Source organism: Somniosus microcephalus, chromosome 7 (genome assembly GCF_052327205.1).
Source record: "Somniosus microcephalus isolate GS21.2 chromosome 7, FLI_Smic_1.0, whole genome shotgun sequence".
Lineage (NCBI taxonomy): Eukaryota > Metazoa > Chordata > Chondrichthyes > Squaliformes > Somniosidae > Somniosus > Somniosus microcephalus.
The window spans coordinates 268,735,516-268,753,795 of NC_140993.1; the positions used below are offsets into that span (position 1 = coordinate 268,735,516).

General features: G+C 45.1%; 1 protein-coding gene across 1 annotated transcript in view; it reads right to left on the minus strand.

Moving 5' to 3' along the window:
* Positions 1–18,280, minus strand: part of LOC147115324 (uncharacterized) — a 94,446-nt gene that overhangs the window by 15,020 nt on the left and 61,146 nt on the right. The window contains exons 10-13 of the mRNA XM_085993766.1: positions 14,454–14,575; positions 11,352–11,496; positions 3,657–3,764; positions 1,301–1,452 (exon numbers count right to left, since the gene is read on the minus strand). Of these exons, the coding sequence (XP_085849892.1) occupies positions 1,301–1,452; positions 3,657–3,764; positions 11,352–11,496; positions 14,454–14,575 (527 nt within the window). The remainder of the gene's footprint in view (positions 1–1,300; positions 1,453–3,656; positions 3,765–11,351; positions 11,497–14,453; positions 14,576–18,280) is intronic.

An 18,280-nucleotide genomic window follows, 5' to 3' on the forward strand; every position in this document is an offset into this window, starting at 1 on the left:
GCACCCCGCGGCGCTGCGCCTCAGACAATGATGTCATCGCCATGCGCAGCACCCCGCTCACACCCAAGCCACAAATTTGGCTCGCGCCCCCATACCTACCGCCAGACGCTATGTCTGACAGGGTCAGGGGGGGCGTTTTTGCAGCCGGGGCGGCGAGAATTAAAGGGCAGGTGCCAGACGACCATTTTTTTCGGGTTGCCTGCCAGCACCTGCCCCCTCTGGCCTCCTGCTGCGGGGTGCTGGCCACGATCTGTCAGCTCGGCACTCCTCTTGAGTGCCGGGCTCTTTTGCCGGCACCCCGCTCCCTGGTGGCCCAGCAGGGCCCAGGTGCGAGCTGTGCTAGGCCCCTCCCCTTTAATCAGGGGACGGAGGCCTCAATACCACGGTGCTTCGTGCCGGCACGTGTGGCGCTGCCGCACCTAGCGCCGCGATATTCAATGGGAGCGCCCCAAGAGGGAGGGGGAGCACTTCCAGTCGCGCTCCACCTCCTGCTTGGGGTGCTACCATTGAATTTCGGGCATGGGGGCGCTAACTTTTTCGGGGCGCTGGTGAAGTTATCACCCCAAAGGAGGCACGAGCAAATTTTCCCCCCAATAACTTTTTTTTAAGTTTCTTAAATATTTTATTTTTATCATAATGGAGAAATTTGACACTCCACAAAATTAAAATTAGTTTTTCAGGGCCACTTTTAAAGGGGTATTTAACAGCGACATTACCGCAGAAAAGCCCAAGTTTTTGTCAGTTTCTCTGATTTCACTGAATCGCCGGCTATAGGAGTGGGGAGGGCCACAGCGCAGCCAGTGTCTGAGCAGTGAATGACTGACCGCAACTTCAGGATTTCCACGTTTAGATACACATGCGCAACATCCTGAAGTTGTGGTCAGTTTCAATGGGGTAATAACAGCGAACGCTGTTAGTTCACCGTTATTACCAGCCGCAAATTGCGGGCCATTATTTTGTATCCCTTATCTCTGAAAAGTTTAAACAAAGAAAAAATATATACCTACTAATTGAAACACTTTAAAAATGCTCAAAACCAATATTGAGCATTTCCTGGTTGCACCAAAACTTCATAAAATTACATAGTATTTACATCACAGAAACAGGCCATTCGTCTAACTAGTCTATGCCAGTGTTTATGCTCCACATGAGCCTCCTCCCACCCTTCTTCATCTAACCCCATCAACATAACCTTCTATTCCTTTCTCCCTCATGTACTTATCTAGCTTCCCTTTTGTGATTTTAAGCAAATACTGTATATTATCTCTGCTGTCATTACTCTATGTTACTTATTGCCTACCTCTGTATTCTCGTACAGCATCAGGTTTAATTGCCACCAATGTGTGTTCAAGAGGGAAGAAATATCGCAACTCCTTCATTGCAATTTCATTGTTACTACTACCATGTAGCTGGTTAAATGGAACATCCTCTACTGCAAATCTTGCACGTAGGCTAAAAAATAGAACAAGGAGTACAGATGTAAATATCTTGGTCCAGAATTTACTGAAATGGCATAACCAGCAAGTTATGCTGAAATTTATGCCGATCTTCCCATTGGTGAGTTATGCCAAAATTTCCTGAGAATCTCATTAGCCTATGAAAATTGCAGCTTGTGGAAGACTGGATGTCAGACAAGCGGTCTAACAGAGGTATTGGAAGGGACAAGAGAGATGATTGCCGAGCATACAAATGAGGAAGAGGAAGGGGGCCAAGGCTAGATCCTTGGGGACTAGCTATGGGTGTGAGAGTGGGAAGAGAAGTAATTGCTGGATATGCTCTGGCTATGATTGGATAAATAAGAGTGGAGCAAGCAAGGGCAGTCCTATTGAGCTGGACAATGGAGAAGAGACATTGGAGGAGGATGATAGACCATACAACCATGGATGTCAATGACTGTAGACAGGTCAAGGAGGATGAGGAGGGAAAATGCCCGATGGTCACAGTACAGGCCCTGCGCGGTGAGCGGAGGTCCGGGCCCTGCGTGGTGGGCAGGGGTCCAGGCCCTGTGTGGTGGGCAGGGGATCCATGACCTGCGTGGTAGGTGGAGAACAGGATTCAGCCTGAAAGGTTTCAGGGTCTGGATTTGCTTGGAGGACAGAAATCTGGGAGCACCCAGGATGTTGCGAGGGTCTCACGCTTGAGCAGTGGGAGCCTGGGACAGTAGAGGCCTGAGCCTTCCTTGCAGGGCCCAGGGGGGCACTGCTGATCCCCTGGAACCCATTAAGGAAAGTTTTTAAACTCTATGGGGGAAAAGTTCAGTTGTTTGCGCCTCCCGTTAGCGCCGTAAGAGGGCACTAATGGGGCACAAAGCAACTAGTGCCCGGGCGCGGCGATGTTTGCGCCGCTCGCGAAACTAACTAGACATTTTGCGGCAGCGCTAAACACTGCCGCCACGATCTCCTGCGCTGGCAGAGCGTGATGTCAGTCGAGTGCGCAACACCCCGGTAGCGCCCTGGACCAGATATTGAGTGGCGCCCCTTGCCTTACCGCCTGCCGCTAGCAACGACAGGCTGAGAGGAGCGTTTTGCAGTCGGGAAGGGACTGGGGGAGCGTTATTTAAAGGCGACCGCTTCCTGCCTTTTTTTGTTGGTGACATTTGTGCACCACGCATTCTGAGAGAGAGAGAGAGAGACTTCTGGAGAGATTCAACGCTGTGTGAAGGAGTTTTGCATACTGAGCAGCACTTTGCAGGTTCATTTTGATTTGCCCTTCCTTGTATCTATTTAGAAGAGACTGTGGGGGCTGCACGCTGAGCTCTTTCCCTGGGTCTCTCCATTGTTCTTTCCAGCAGATTTGATGTACAGGTCTCTGCAGGCTGAGATTCAAGGCTGCAATGAGCAGGATGTGGATGGAGAGCAAGAACAACCCTCCCCTTTAAGATAAAAACAGAAAATGCTGGAGAAACTCAGCAGGTCAAGCAGCATCTGTGAAGAGAGAAACAGAGTTAACGTTTCAGGTTGATGACCATTCGTCAGAACTCCCCTTTAAGAATTGGCCGGTGCCAGTGTGTCTGTGTTCCATTGCTGACTGACATCACATGAGCTTCGCCACCGCTCTGAGGTAGCGCCTCGCTCCTTGGCCTTTGCGCCTTAAGACAGATGTGAAGCGCCTGATTTAGCGTTCCAATCACCTCCAGGGGTGATAAAAGCCAAGTTTGCTGTTGGAGGCGATAATTAGCGCCAGGCGCTAAACTTTGCGCACAGCCGATAATGGCGCCCCAAACGGGGCGATACCGAATTTTTCCCCCTACAGGTTCACCTGGCGGGAAATGGAGCTGCTCCATTTTAGCTGCTCTGTTAATCTAGGAGAGTTGAAATTGTCCTGTAAAAAATCAGCTTTGCATAAGAAATGATCTTCATTTATGAAATATGTTAAAAAACACATTTTGTTGTTTCGACATGTAAACCATAAGGGGAGACTGGAATGCCTATTGGAAAGCAAATCAGGGCCAACTTTATTATTCTCCCTGATCTTTTTTGATTTCTACCACTATGTAGCTGATCAGTTAGACATGGATTTGATCAATAATGGCACACACCAGACATATTATGCAGACATTCAAGCTCACAAGTATACTTATCTGATCTTTCTGTCAGTTAGAGAGGTATAGGAAATATGAATCACTGTAGTAATCACAAAACATGTAATCATCTGACCTTAATGGATATTCCTGCTTTGCTTGCTCGACATCGTGAGGTCCCAGTAAGTTTCTCCAATGTTTTATTGCATTGTCTCTAGACAAAGCTAACACCAATATTGGACCACTGTAACACAGGCAAGTTAAAAAATAACTCCACTCTTTGACCTTCAGGAATAAAAAAACCCAACATATTAATTAGTCCTTTAGATTCACTAAGTTGATGCCAGGAATTAACTTTAGTTATGTGGACAGACTAGAGAAACTGGGGTCCCTGTCATTAAAGAAGAAAGGATTAAGAGGAGATTTGATATAGATATTGAAAATGATAAAGAGTTTTAATAAGGTAAATAGAGAAAATCTATTTTCACTAGTCAGCGAGTAGGTAACTAGAGGGTGTAATTTTAAGAACTAAAAAGAATGAATGAAGACATTAGGAGAATTTTTTTATTCAGAGGATTGTTAGGTCATGGAATGGTGGAAGCTCTTTCAGAGAAGTGGAACAGACAAAGTGGTTGAATAGTATCCTCGTATGCTGTAAAATTCTGATATAATATATAGGGCACAAAAATACCGATAGCTTTTGACATCAATTATCATCCTTCAAGAATGAATACTTCAGGTATGATAATGGATAAGTCATGAAACTTTTTTAAAGGTAGAATCCATGTAATTATCTCTTATCCTGCTCAAAAAAAAATTCCCTCATTCCATCATCATCACCATCCCGGCCATCTTTTGACCACATAAATTATGTTTATTCTAAGATCATCACGAGGTTAAACAATAAAAATAATTTATATATAGTATATATATCATGGCATTACTGATGGGTAATCCGGGATATGTGCCATAGAGTAAAGGAGTTAGGTGGGAAATGGAGTACAAGAAGAATAGATAATGTAACATGGGACCAGAGAGCATAGCACTTGGATGGGGTTAGAGCGGGAGCAGGTGCTGGGCTTGAGTTGAAGCAGGGATGGAGTGGGTTTGGTTTCTATTATGTGGCAACTGGGAGGAGCAAAATCTGAAGCTTAATGCAAACAAAGGCATTTCTGGTGGAGCGGCTGAGAGCTGTGGCATTCCCAGATCTACAAATGGTAAGTGGATATGTTACTGGGGATGAGGATGGGAGTAGAGGTGCTCCTGGCAGCTGAGGTACGCTTGCATCAAGCAAGTGACAAATGCTATGTTTACAAGGAGCAATACGCTATCACTTTTTCTGTTGAACGAAGGCATCAAGTGGACAGGACACAGCACAGGACAGGAAGAAGTCCTTTAATTGGAAGACAATGTGGATGATACCTATTTAGTCATCAGGAATAGCAATGGTTTGTACTCAGCTACTCTTCAGGTGCTATCTGATCACGGAAATGTTATTGTACACATCAATGGTCATTTTCCAGGAAGTAGTAATGACATGGCAATCCATGGTGCCTGCATTTTCATAAGAACTCTGGAGGAATGGCTTTTAGGAGACCAGGGCTAACTTCATGGCTGCTGACACCATTAAGAAACCCCCTGAAAGCAAAGAGCCTGGAGCTGGAAACCTGAGTATCTGCTTGCTGTTTCATCCTCCTTCATTGCACTTCCTGCAGCAAGACCTCCAACACTTCAGCATCAAAGGAAGTGCTGTTGCTCATGTGTCTCTGCTGTACCATTGTGAACAATTAGTACATTATTAGGAACATGGGAACAGGAGGAGGCCATTCAGCCCCATGAGCCTGTTCTGCCATTCAATGAGATCATAGCTGATCTGAATCTTAACTCCATCCACCTGCCTTGGCTCCATATCCTTTTATACCCTTGTCTAGCAAAAATCTATTGATCTCAGATTGAAAATTATTAATTGAGCAGCTACTGCTTTTTGTGGAAGAGAGTTCCACACTTAACTTCCCTCCTGAATGGCCTGGCCCTGATTTTAAGGTTATGTCCCCTTGTCCTAGACTTCCCCGCCAGTGGAAAAAGTTTTTATCTAACCTATCAATTGCTTTCAAAATCCTAAAAACCTCAATCAGATCACCCCTTAACCTTCTATATTCCAGGGAATACAAGCCCAGTTTATGTAATCTCTCCTCCTAATCGAACCCTTGGAGCCCTGGTGACATTCTGGTGAATCTGGGCTGCACTCCTTCCAAGGCCAATCTAAGGTGTGGTGCCCAGAACTGTCTACAGTACTCCAGATATGGTCTAACCTGGACTTTGTATAGCCTCCCCTTTATATTCTAGCCCTTGAGATATAAAGGCTAACATTCCATTAGCCTTTTTGATTATTTTTTGTATTTGACCACTATATTTTAAATCTCTTTGGACCTCCACTATTCCTAGCTTTTCACCATTTAAATAATACTTAGATCTATCCTTTTTTGGTCCAAAATGGATGACCTCACACTTACCTGCATTGAAATCCATCTGCCACAGTTTCGCCCACTCATTTTATCATTGTCGCTTTGTAATTTTATGCTCCCGTCTACTCTACTTACTGTACAACCAATATAAATGTCATCAGCAAACTTGGATATATGACTACTGTGTTATCTAAGTCATTAATAAATATAGTGAATAGTTGAGGCCCCAGTACAGATCCTTGTGGAACACCACCAATCACATCTTTCCAATTCGAGTACATACCCATTATCCTTACTCTCTGTCTGCCACTGCCTAACCAATCTCCTAACAAGGTCAATAATTTGCCTTCAATTCCATGAGCTTTAATTTTAACTAATAGTCTTTTATGTGGAACCTTATCGAATGCCTTCTGGAATCTATATAAACTACATCCAGAGACATTCCTTTGTCTACTACTTTAGTTACATCCTCAAAAAAAACAATTTAGTTCATTAGACATGACCTACCCTTTACAAATCCATGTTGGCTCTCTCCAGAGAGCCAGCACGGATTTGTTAAGGGCAAATCGTGTTTGATGAACTTAATTGAGTTTTTTGATGTGGTAACAGAGAGAGTGGATGAGGACAGTGCAGTTGATAGGGTATAGTGGTTATATTACTGAACTAGTAATCCAGAGGCCTGGACTAATGATCCGGAGATATGAGTTCAAATCCCATCACGGCAGTTGGGGAATTTAAGTTCAGCTACATTAAATCTGGAATAAAAAGCTAGTATCATTAATGATGACCATGATTGTCATAAAAATCCATCTGGTTCACTAATGTCCTTCAGGGAAGGAAATCTGCCATCCTTACCCGGTCTGGCCTATATGTGACTCCAGAGCCACAGCAATGTGGTCGACTCTTAACTGCCCTCTGAATTGGCAGTTGTATTCAAGAAGGTGGCTCACCACCACCTTCTTGAGGACAATTAGGGATATGGAATAAATGCTGGCCTTGTCGGCGATGTCCCCATCCCGTGAATGAATAAAAATAAATGTTGCATATATGGACTTTCAAAAGGCGTTTGATAAAGTACCACATACTAGGCTTGTTAGCAAAACTGAAGCCCGTAGAATAAGAGGAGCAGTAGCATCATGGATACAAAATTGGCTAAGGGATAAAAAACAGAGAGTTGTGAATGGCTGTTTTTCAGGAGGTATACAGTGGCGTTACATAGATAGACTAGAGAAGCTGGGGATGTTCTCCTTGGAGCAGAGAAGGCTAAGAGGAGATTTGATAGAGGTGTTTAAAATCATGAAGGATTTAGATAGAGTAAATAAGGAGAAACTGTTTCCAGTGGCTGAAGGGTCGATAATGAGAGGGCACAGATTAAAGGTGATTGGCAAAAGAAGCAAATGCGACATGAGGAAAGACGTTTTTACGCAACGAATGGTCAGGATTTGGAATGCACTATCTGATAGGGTGGTGGATACAGATTCAATAGTAGCCTTCAAAAAGGAATTGGATAATTACTTGAAGGAGAAAAAATTGCAGGGAGTGGGTCTAACTGGATTGCTCTTCGAAAGAGCCGGTGCAGACTCGATGAGCCGAATGGCCTCCTTCTGTGCTGTACTATTCTATGATTCGAATCTGCTCATATTTCTCTAAGTGCTCAGTCACTCTGTCCTTAAACATTGATTCCAATAGCTTCTTGGGTGTTGTTGGAGCTGCACTCATCCAGACAAGTGGAGAGTATTCCATCACACACCTGACTTGTGCCTTAGATGGTGGAAAGGCTTTGGGGAGTCAGGAGGTGAGTCACTTGCTGCAGAATACCAAACCTCTGACCTGCTCTTGTAGCCAAAGTATTTATGTGGCTGGTCCAGTTAGGTTTCTGGTCAATGGTGACCCTCAGGATGTTTATGGTGGGGGATATGATGATGGAAATGCCATTGAATGTCAAGGGGTGGTGGTTAGACTTTTTCTTGTTGGAGATGGTCATCGCCTGGCACTTGTGTGGCATGGATGTTACTTGCCATTTATCAGCCCAAGCCTGAATGTTGTCCAGGTCTTACTGCATGTGGGCATGGACTGATTCATTATTTGAGGAGTTGCGAATGGAACTGAACACTGCAATCATCAGCGAACATACCCACTTCTGACCTTATGATGGAAGGAAGGTCATTGATGAAGCAGCTGATAATGGTTGGGCCTAGGACACTGCCCTGAGGAATTCCTGCAGCAATGTCCTGGGACGGAGATGATTGGCCTCCCTCTTCCTTTGTGCTAGGTATGGCTCTAGCCCATAGAGAGTTAACCCCCCCCCCGATTCCCATTGACTTCAATTTTACTAGGAGTCCTTGAAGCCACACTTGGTCAAATGCTACCTTGGTATCAAGGGCAGTCACTCTCACCTCAACTCTGGAATTCAGCTCTTTTGTCCATGTTTGGACCAAGGCTGTAATGAGGTCTGGAGCTGAGTGGTCCTGGTGGAACCTAAACTGAGCATCAGTGAGCAGGTTATTGGTGAGTAAATGCCGCTTGATAGCACTGTCGATGACACCTTCCATCACTTTGCTGATGATGATTGAGAGTAGGCTGATGGGGTAGTAATTGACTGGATTGGATTTGTCATGCTTTTTGTGGACAGGACATGGCCTGGGCAATTTTCCACATTGTCGGGTAGATATAGCTGTACTGGAACAGCGTGGCTAGGGGCTAGTACTGGAGCACAGGTCTTCAGCACTATAGTCGCATGTTGTCGGGACTCATAGCCATGCTGTGTTTATTGGACTCAGCTGTTTCTTGGTGAATCGAATTGGCTGAAGACTGGCATCTGTGATAGTGGGGACCTCAGGAAAGGCCAAGAAGGATCATCCACTTGGAACATGGTTGTGAACACTTCAGCCTTGTCTTTTGTTTTCACATGCTGAGCTCTGCCGTCATTGGGGTTGGAGATGTTCATGGAGCCTCCTCCTCCCGTTAGTTGCTTAATTGTCCACCACCATTCGCAACTAGATGTGGTAGGGTTGTCCGTCTGGTTTTATTCTTTTAATTGTTTTTTGTAGCGGTTTGATACAACTGAGCGGATTTGATACAAATTACCAGATTGTCGTAAAAACCCATCTGGTTCACTAATGTCCTTTAGGGAAGGAAACCGGTCTGGCCTATATGTGACTCCACACCGATGTTCCCCCTAAGCTGTATGGCCGCGCAGCTCTCTGCCGGTCCTGCACAGCCCAGGACCGGCTTTTCTAATGTTAAATTTTGCACATGCACGGAACTGTGAATGGGCTGCGCAGCCCCCTAAAGGGGCTGCACAAAAAAAATTACAGGGAACATTGCTCCACACCCAATGGTACAGCTCCGTCCTGTCCAGGTGCTGGTGCCAATGTCCCAGCAAATGGAACCCTTTCTTCTAGTACCACACCTTTAGCCATGTGTTCACCATATTCTGCCATAGCCACAACTTCTCCTTTAATGGTCAGCTGCAGTCCTTTAAAACCAGAAAATATTGGAAATATACAGGTCAGTCAGTTTTCAGGACGGGTTGCTCCTGAAATGTTAACAGACTAATATCTGTTCTCTCCATAGATGCTGACGGACCTGATGTGTGTTGCCACCATTTTCTGTTTTTCTTTCACATTTTTAACTTCTGCAGTATTTTGCTTTTTACTTGCCCTTTAAGAGCTGCTGCCTCACCAGATTTTACTGCCCCACAACCAAATATGCTAAAGATTAGGCTCCCTAGGCAAGCTTTTTATTTGCAAGTAGCCTATTCAGATTGGAGGAGAAACTTCCTTTTCAAAATTGGGCACAGCAGACCCCTGGAATCTGAGTCACGGACAGCTCAACCCTATTCTTGCCATACTTGTAAAATTGAAGCTGTGTAACCACCTCCTGACAGGAATTTTGCATAATTCATGCGGCTTGTGCCCTTGTTCCAAATATTGCAGCTCTCCTGAACTGCACCTGCACGAGCAGTACCTCCAAGCTACCATCTGAGAATATTTGGGCTTTTCCTGCTGCTCCTTTGGCAGCTTTAACGCTGTGCTTTAAAAACCTGCAGCACGCTGGTTTTCTTATCCGCCAAGTCGTGAGCTTTAATATGGGCCACAGAATTCTGTGTATGGTCCACGTCCAACTAAATCAATGGGTGCGAACGCCACGCTGTCCACTTCTTCCTTGGCCAGCATAAGGTCTACATTTCTGTCTATATGCTCCAAAGACTTAAAACTGCCAAGTACATGAAACCAATGACATGAAACAGTATAGGAAACAACTGAAGCCTTGAGATGGAAGGAGCAGTACTGAAAGCCTGCCAAAAGTGAATGTGTGATACAGCATGGTGGGGGGAACGATGACCCAATGCCGGTGGGCAGATATTTTTAGGGAGAGTTTTTGTAGTGTCTTTAAAGGGTAATTTGTTATATTGGAGTTTGAGTGTATGAAGATGAGTGAACTATCATTTGCCAATTGATGAGCTAATTTGAGCAGGAAAATAATCCATTCTAGACAACTTGGTGTAGGAATATGCTAGCCCTTGTTCATCCTACAATTAACGGTAGTACTCAGCCACTAAAAGGGCTTTTTGTGTATAGATAACTAACATTTTTCCAGACATTAATATGAAGCATTATCCTGGTACCATGGGAGTGAAATTTGGGCCCACCGGATATCGGACCGCATTAGACTGAAGACGGTGCTGCCAGAGGAGGCCATGCAGGCAAGTACTGCACGTTTGGGCCGCTGCACTATGACAGGTGGGAGAGTGATTGGGGCCTCGGGGGAGGGGGTGGTGGTGGGAGCGTGTGATTGGGACATCGGGGTGGGGTGTGATTAGGGCCTTGGGGGAGTGTGTGATTGGGGTCTTGGGGGGGGAGGGGTGATTGGGGCTTCGGGGGAGGTGTTTGTGGTCTATTGGGGCTGATTGGGGCTTCGGAGGGAGATGATTGGGGTCTCAGGAGGGGTGGTGGAATGATCCAGGGTCAGAGGGGAGGGAGACTGGGGGTCGGTGGGGGAGGAGGGGTCTGGAGATCAGTCCCTGGGGATGGTGGGGGGGGGTGGGGGGACATAGGAGGTCAGGGATCCCGGGTTCGGAATGGTGATTGTGGTAAGTAACTTACCTTTTTTTATGTAAGTTGTCTATAGATTTGGCTTCCCTGATTGCATGGCGCTGGCTGCCACAGGACAAACCAATGTTGGAGCTGGGTCCTGAAGCAAGTATTTGCATATGCATACGTTCTAATGCCTGCTTCCGTGTGGATAAAGGACACCTCTTGTTTGTCCTTACCCAATATGGCAGGCGGCTCACTTACTGCCTGCCATTCTGAGGCCTTAGGAGGCCCAATTTAAACCCCTCTGTTTTTATAACAAGAAATTACCTTCTCATGTATTCTATAAATTCTGGAGGCAAGTCGGTTTGCTCATTTAACGTGTAAAATTTTGTCACTTGGTGTGCTCTGAGTTTAATTACTTTTTGTCGTCCAATAGTAAATCTTGCATTCGCAATCTCCTCTAAAATCTCATCTAAAGAGAAGAATGCATAAATCATTAAATAAAAAACGCACCACTGATGCACAAAAAGGCATAGTACACACGGGCATATTTTACACACTTTTAGATGAAGTAGTCATGTTTCTCAAACATCAGTTGTATTCCACATACCATGGTATAAAAAGGAGGAAGCGGCAATTATCCTTCCCTAGATTTGATAACCTCCTTTGCTTTCGCATCTTTAGTTCTCATGAACAAATAGGAGGCACTTTAGCCTAGGCAAATAAACTTACCTTTTGTTGGTGGCCGCAGCAGCCACAAAAAAAATCTGGCTCTGCGATATCCAATTTCTGCAAGTGGGCCTAAAATAGACACTCGCCCTCTCATTTACATATGTAAGGGGACTAATGGAGGTTTTTGGCAGCTGCTGGGGAGGCCTGAAAAATGGCCCGACCCAATTATCAGGTCGGTCGTCTTTCAGGCGTCCTTTGCGGGTGGGTCGTTGGTTCCCGAAATTGGCCCTCATTGTGCCTGTAAAATAATAGCTTCTCCATACCCTTTGATGGGCCAATGAAATATTTGGAAATGGATTTCCTCAAAGCTTCTCCCGCACAGCTGTTGCAACTTCGGCATTAACTTGTGTAAACGACGTTTCCACCAAAGTTACAACGGTAGAGTAGGAGAATCCACGAGCACATTCCTGGCATTTGTTTCTTGCAATACTTCAAAGACACAAATGCCTCTTTTCAGGTCCATGGGTAGACCTAGTATGAGGTATGTGTAGTGGGATTAGCATCCACCTGATACCAGAGATTAGCCAAACTTTAATAAAAGTTGTGAGCTTTAGGCCCATATTAAAGGACTGTTTACAAGTTTCTGGTAGGAAATTTTTAAGTAATGCAGCCACTTGAAGTTAAGGGGGGAATTTTAACATTTTGACGTGCTGGGAGAGTGGGAGGGCCCGGTAGTGTGTGGGAAACCCGGAAGTCTGATTTAATTCCACAGCGTGCGTCTTTCGTCATTGATAGGTTCTCCACCTGAAATAGCCTTCATGATTTGAGACGGGTTGGTGGTAGATTGTTCCAAGTCGGCCTTGATCAGCATATCTTTGCTGGTGTAGCGGTTGTGTTCTCTGGAGACTGTATATTTGTGGCATAGGTGTGGTGGTGCGATGTTTGCAAGCACTGGCAGCCAAGGTGTTGGTGTCGATAAAAGCATACCGGTGATAATTCTCATAGTAGAATTCAGCTGGACATCAACGGATTTGACATGCGGACTTGATAGCCATGCCGGAGAGCAGTAAACTGCTGTAGGGCGAGTGCTGCCGTACGGAGGGTTTGAGCATCTGCTCCCCATGTGGACCCGGCAAGTTTCTGGATCAAGTTAACCCTACTCTTTAGTTTCTTTCCAAGGTTCTAGAGATGTTGTCTATAGGACAGGGTGCGATCAAGCATGACTCCTAAATAGGAGGGTTTTTTGACATGGTTTACCTTTGCGCCATAAAAGGAAACTTTCAAAGCTTAGTTTGCTTGATGGGTGTTGAGGTGGAATGTCGAGGTGACGATCTTTTGCGGGTTTGGCCGAAGTTGCCAATGGAGGCGGAAGTAGGCCTCCATCCTCTGTAAAACATTGGTTAGGGTCTCTTTGGTGATGGACAGATTCATGTTTTGCGTGGCGAAGGAAATGTCATCAGCGTATACAAACTTGCGGGACTCTGTTTCGGGCAGGTCACTGGTGTAAACATTGAATAACATGGGTGCCAGGGCAGAATCCTGTGGGAGTCCATTGTTCAATGTCCTATATCTGCTCTTCTGGGTGCCAGAGTACACACGAAGCGTCGGTTGCTGAGCATGGAGTTGAGAAGATGGATCGTTGTTCTACAGGGTAAAATGGTGGAGAGCGTGAAAAGTAGTCTATGATTCCATACTGTATCATACGTCATTGACAGGTCCACGACTGCTATGGCAGTCTTGAGCTAGTGCTGGAAGCCTGCTTTGATGTGCGTTGTTAAAGCTACCACTTGGTCGCAGCAGTTACGGCCGCTCCGGAAGCTCGCTCGCTCCTTTGGAATGGTTGGCTTGATGATGGGGGCTAGTCTGTGAAGTAGTAGCCTCTCCAGCACTTTATAACAAGTGCAAAGTAAGGAGATCGGGCGGCATCTGGAGGCTTCACAAGCATTCTTCCCCTGCTTCAGGAGGGCAACTATTTTAGTCTCCCTCCAATTAGGTGGAATTTTACCAGTTGCCAGTACCTCTGAGAAGAAGGAGGTCAATCATCTCTTCGCTTTGACTCCCAGTGTTTTAGGAATTCTGGGTAAACACCATCTGGACCAGCAGCTTTTCCAGATTTGGTTATCGACGGGGCTGCGTTTAGTTCATCCAAGGCGAATGGATCAGACATAGTTGATGATCTTGGTGCTGCCATCAAGTTTGTCGAAAGCTTCCCCTTCACCTGGCGTCGAAATTCTTTTTCCACCTGAGCTTTTGATGTTTGTATCAAGTGGAATGCAATGGCGTCCACTCTGATGGTCGTCCTGTGTTTATAGGCAGGGTCCGATCCCTGATCCTGGGGAGTGTGGGGGGGGGGGGTCCGATTCTGGTGGAGTTGTATGGGGGGTGGGGGGGGATCTGATGGTGGAGGCACTTGGGGAATCCCACCGCTCCCCCATGTTAAAATTCCCCCCTCCTAAGTGCCTGCATATGGTACAAAAATATTGTCACCTTTAAAAATAGCTACATGTATTTTTACTAGCAGCGGCCTAAACTTGGAGCACTTACTGTGCAGCCTCCTCCCCCAGTGCCATCTACATTATGATGAGGTCAGTGACCCAAAATCTGGGGCTCCTCGAACCTCACAAATTTGGTGTTAACACTGTGCGGGGGGACCTGAATTTAATCCCCAAAGACTGTAAATGTAAAAAAAACGATTTTCCTGTAGAAGAACTACAATTCCAAAATTTTACTAATTCTACTGAAAATATAGCCTTGTACCTTTTTGTAGTTCAAGAAGTTGTGGTCTGATGATAGCTAGTGTCTTTTCAGTTTTCTGAAATTTTTCATAAACCGTGGGAAAGAAGAAGCTGAATAGCCTGCAGGCTAAGTCTCTAATGTCACTGTGGAAAAAACACATTCAAAGCAGCTTATTTTCCTGCAACGTTGTATAAAAATCTTAACCCACAAATCCGCTACTTCTTGGGGTGAAATTCTGGTGTACTAGGCTGAAAAAATTAAATGTCAGAGTGGTCACCTGCTGCTCCAAGGGTGAGCCAGAGGCAGATTGGGCAGAGGATAATAGTTGAAATGCCATGTCAAGCAAATTCCGAGGGGTGGGAGTTGGACCCTTCTGCCCATGCGCCCTACATCTTAACAGCAGTTTGATAATGTACTTGGGGTATTTCCAGGCTACCCTGAGAATCCCCTCAGATACGCCTCCAATAGGCCCAGCAATAGCGATACCTGCAGAGAGCAGGTGTCAATGCTGTTCTGGGCCACATGTGGGGTCCACAGTGGCAATTTCAAATGGCAATCACTCCCAGGGGGATCAATTGCCATTTGATTTGGACGTCTTAGTATCCTGGAAGCAAAAGGTCAAGCTGACATTTCACCGCTCATCGTAAACCTGACCTGCCCATGGCTCTCCTTGGAGTGATATGCTGCCGCTCTGACACTTTATGTGGGTGAGAGCAGCTGTCACTACAGGGAAGGGTACTTGCCTCATGTTAATTACCCTGTCCGTGGGACTTGGGACGGGTTCACAGGGGGTTAAAGAGGCGAGTAAACATTCTGCTCTTTTGCACTTCCAGTGGCACAACAGTGCAACCGGAATTTCTATTCTCTTGACTCAAAAATACTTATTAAAGCCAAACAAGTATGGCAGATTAAGTAATAATAGTTTGTACATTGAACAGATATTTTGGATGAAGGGTAAATCATAGACTTTAAAAGCTAATTATAGCAGAGTTCGGAGGAGCAGGTAGGCACCAGATATGTACCCATAGTGCCTGCCGATTGCATGCAAATGATGTGCCCTCCTACTGACCCCATGAATTATGGCGGGGTCAGTGCTGGAGGGCACTGGCGGCATGATTCCAGTGTTACTGCCAGGATTGTAGCCCTCAGATCTTGAGGGTCAGTATACTTAACCCCATTTTATTCAATAATCTGCTGGAAGTACAACACAAAGGAAAATAATGAAGATTGTTGACAAGTATTTGAGGAGGCTAAATAGAGGAAACATAGGAACTGTACGTGACAAAGGCTGGCTATTAGAACATAAGAACATAAGAAGTAGGAGCAGGAGTAGGCCATACAGCCCCTCGGGCCTGCTCCGCCATTCAATAGCATCATGGCTGATCCGAATCTAGACTCACGTCCACTTCCCTGCCCTCTCCCCGTAACCCCTAATTCCCTTATCTGCTAGGAAACTGTCTATCTCCATTTTAAATTTATTTAATGTTGCAGCTTCTGCAGCTCTCTGGGGTAGCAAATTCCATAAATTTACTACCCTCTGAGTGAAGAAGTTTCTCCTCATCTCAGTTTTGAAAGGGCAGCCCCTTATTCTTAGATTATGCCCCCTAGTTCTAGTCTCACCCATCAGTGGAAACATCCTCACCGCATCCACCCGATCAAGCCCCCTCATAATCTTATATGTTTCGATAAGATCGCCACTCATTCTTCTGAACTCCAATGAGTAGAGTCCCAACCTACTCAACCTTTCCTCATACGTCAACCCCCTCATCTCCGGAATCAACTGAGTGAACCTTCTCTGAACCGCCTCGAGAGCAAGTATATCTTTTCTTAAATATGGAAACCAAAACTGCACGCAGTATTCCAGGTGTGGCCTCACCAATACCCTGTATAACTGCAGCAAGACTTCCCTGTTTTTATACTCCATGCCCCTCGCAATAAAAGCCAAGATTCCATTGGCCTTCCTGATCACCTGCTGCACCTGCATACTAACTTTTTGTGTTTCATGCACCAGGACCCCCAGATCCCTTTGTACTGTAGTACTTTGCAGTTTCTCTCCATTTACTCTTTGATTTTTTCTGCCAAAGTGCATAACCTCACACTTTCCAACATTATATTGCATCTGCCAAATCTCTGCCCACTCACTTAGCTGGTCTATGTCCTTTTGCAGGTTTTTTATGTCCTCCTCACTCACTGCTTTCCCTCCCATCTTTGTATCGTCGGCAAACTTGGATATGTTGCACTCGGTCCCTTCCTCCAAATCGTTAATATAGATTGTAAAGAGTTGGGGTCCCAGCACTGACCCCTGCGGAACACCACTAGTTACTGATTGCCAGCCCGAGAATGAACCATTTATCCCAACTCTTTGTTTTCTGTTAGATAGCCAATCTTCCACCCATGCCAGTATATTACACCCAATCCCGTGATTTTTTATCTTGATCAGTAATCTTTTGTGTGCAACCTTGTCAAATGCCTTTTGGAAGTCCAAATACACTACATCCACTGGTTCCCCTTTATCCACCCTGTATGTTACATCCTCAAAGAATTCGAGCAAATTTGTCAAACATGACTTCCCCTTCATAAAACCATCCTATTAAATTATGTTTATCCAAATGCTCTGTTACTGTTTCCTTAATAATGGACTCCAACATTTTGCCAACCACAGATGTTAGGCTAACTGGTCTATAGTTTCCAGCTTTTTGTCTACTTCCCTTCTTAAATAAGGGTGTTACATTAGCAGTTTTCCAATCTGCCGGGACCTTTCCTGAGTCCAGGGAGTTCTGGAAAATAATCACCAATGCATCCACAATCCCTACCGCCACTTCTCTCAAGACCCTAGGATGTAGGCCATCAGGTCCGGGGGATTTATCCGCCTTAAGTCCCATTATTTTACTGAGTACCATCTCCTCAGTGATTTTAATCGTGTTTAGCTCCTCCCCCCCCCATTGCCCCCTGTTTGTCCAGTGTTGGGATATTTTTAGTGTCCTCTACTGTAAAGACTGATACAAAATTGTTGTTCAGCATCTTTGCCGTCTCCATGTTCCCCACCACTAGTTTCCCGGTCCCATCCTCTAAGGGACCAACGTTCACTTTAGCCACCCTTTTTCTTTTTATATAGCTGTAGAAACTCTTGCTATCTGTTTTTATGTTTTTTGCTAGTTTACTTTCATAATCTATCTTCCCTTTCTTAATTAATCTTTTAGTTATTGTTTGCTGGCTTTTAAATGCTTCCCAATCTTCTATCCTCCCACTAGATTTGGCTACTTTATATGCCCTTGTTTTCAGTCGGATACTATCCTTTATTACTTTACTAAGCCACGGATGGCTGTCTTTTCTTTTATTCCCCTTTTTCTTCAGTGGAATATATTTATCTTGAAAGATGTGAAATATCTCCTTGAATGTAGACCACTGCTCTTGTACCGTCTTACACTTTAATCTGTTTTCCCAGTCTACTTTAGTCAATTCTACTCTCATACCTTCATAGTCTCCTTTATTTAAGCTCAGTACGCTGGTTTGAGATCCAACTCTCTCATCCTCAAACTGAATTTGGAATTCAACCATATTATGGTCACTCATTCCAAGGGGATCCTTTACTAGGACATTTTTTATTAATCCTGTCTCGTTACACAGGACCAGATCTAAGATTGCCTGCCCCCTGGTTGGTTCAGTTACATACTGCTCAAGGAACCCATCCCTAATACACTCTATGAACTCTTCCTCAAGGCTGCCATGCCCAATTTGATTAGTCCAGTCAATATGAAAGTTAAAATCCCCCATGATTATAGCTGTTCCCTTATTACAAGCCCCAACTATTTCCTGATTTATACTCCGACCAACAGAGTTGCAACTGT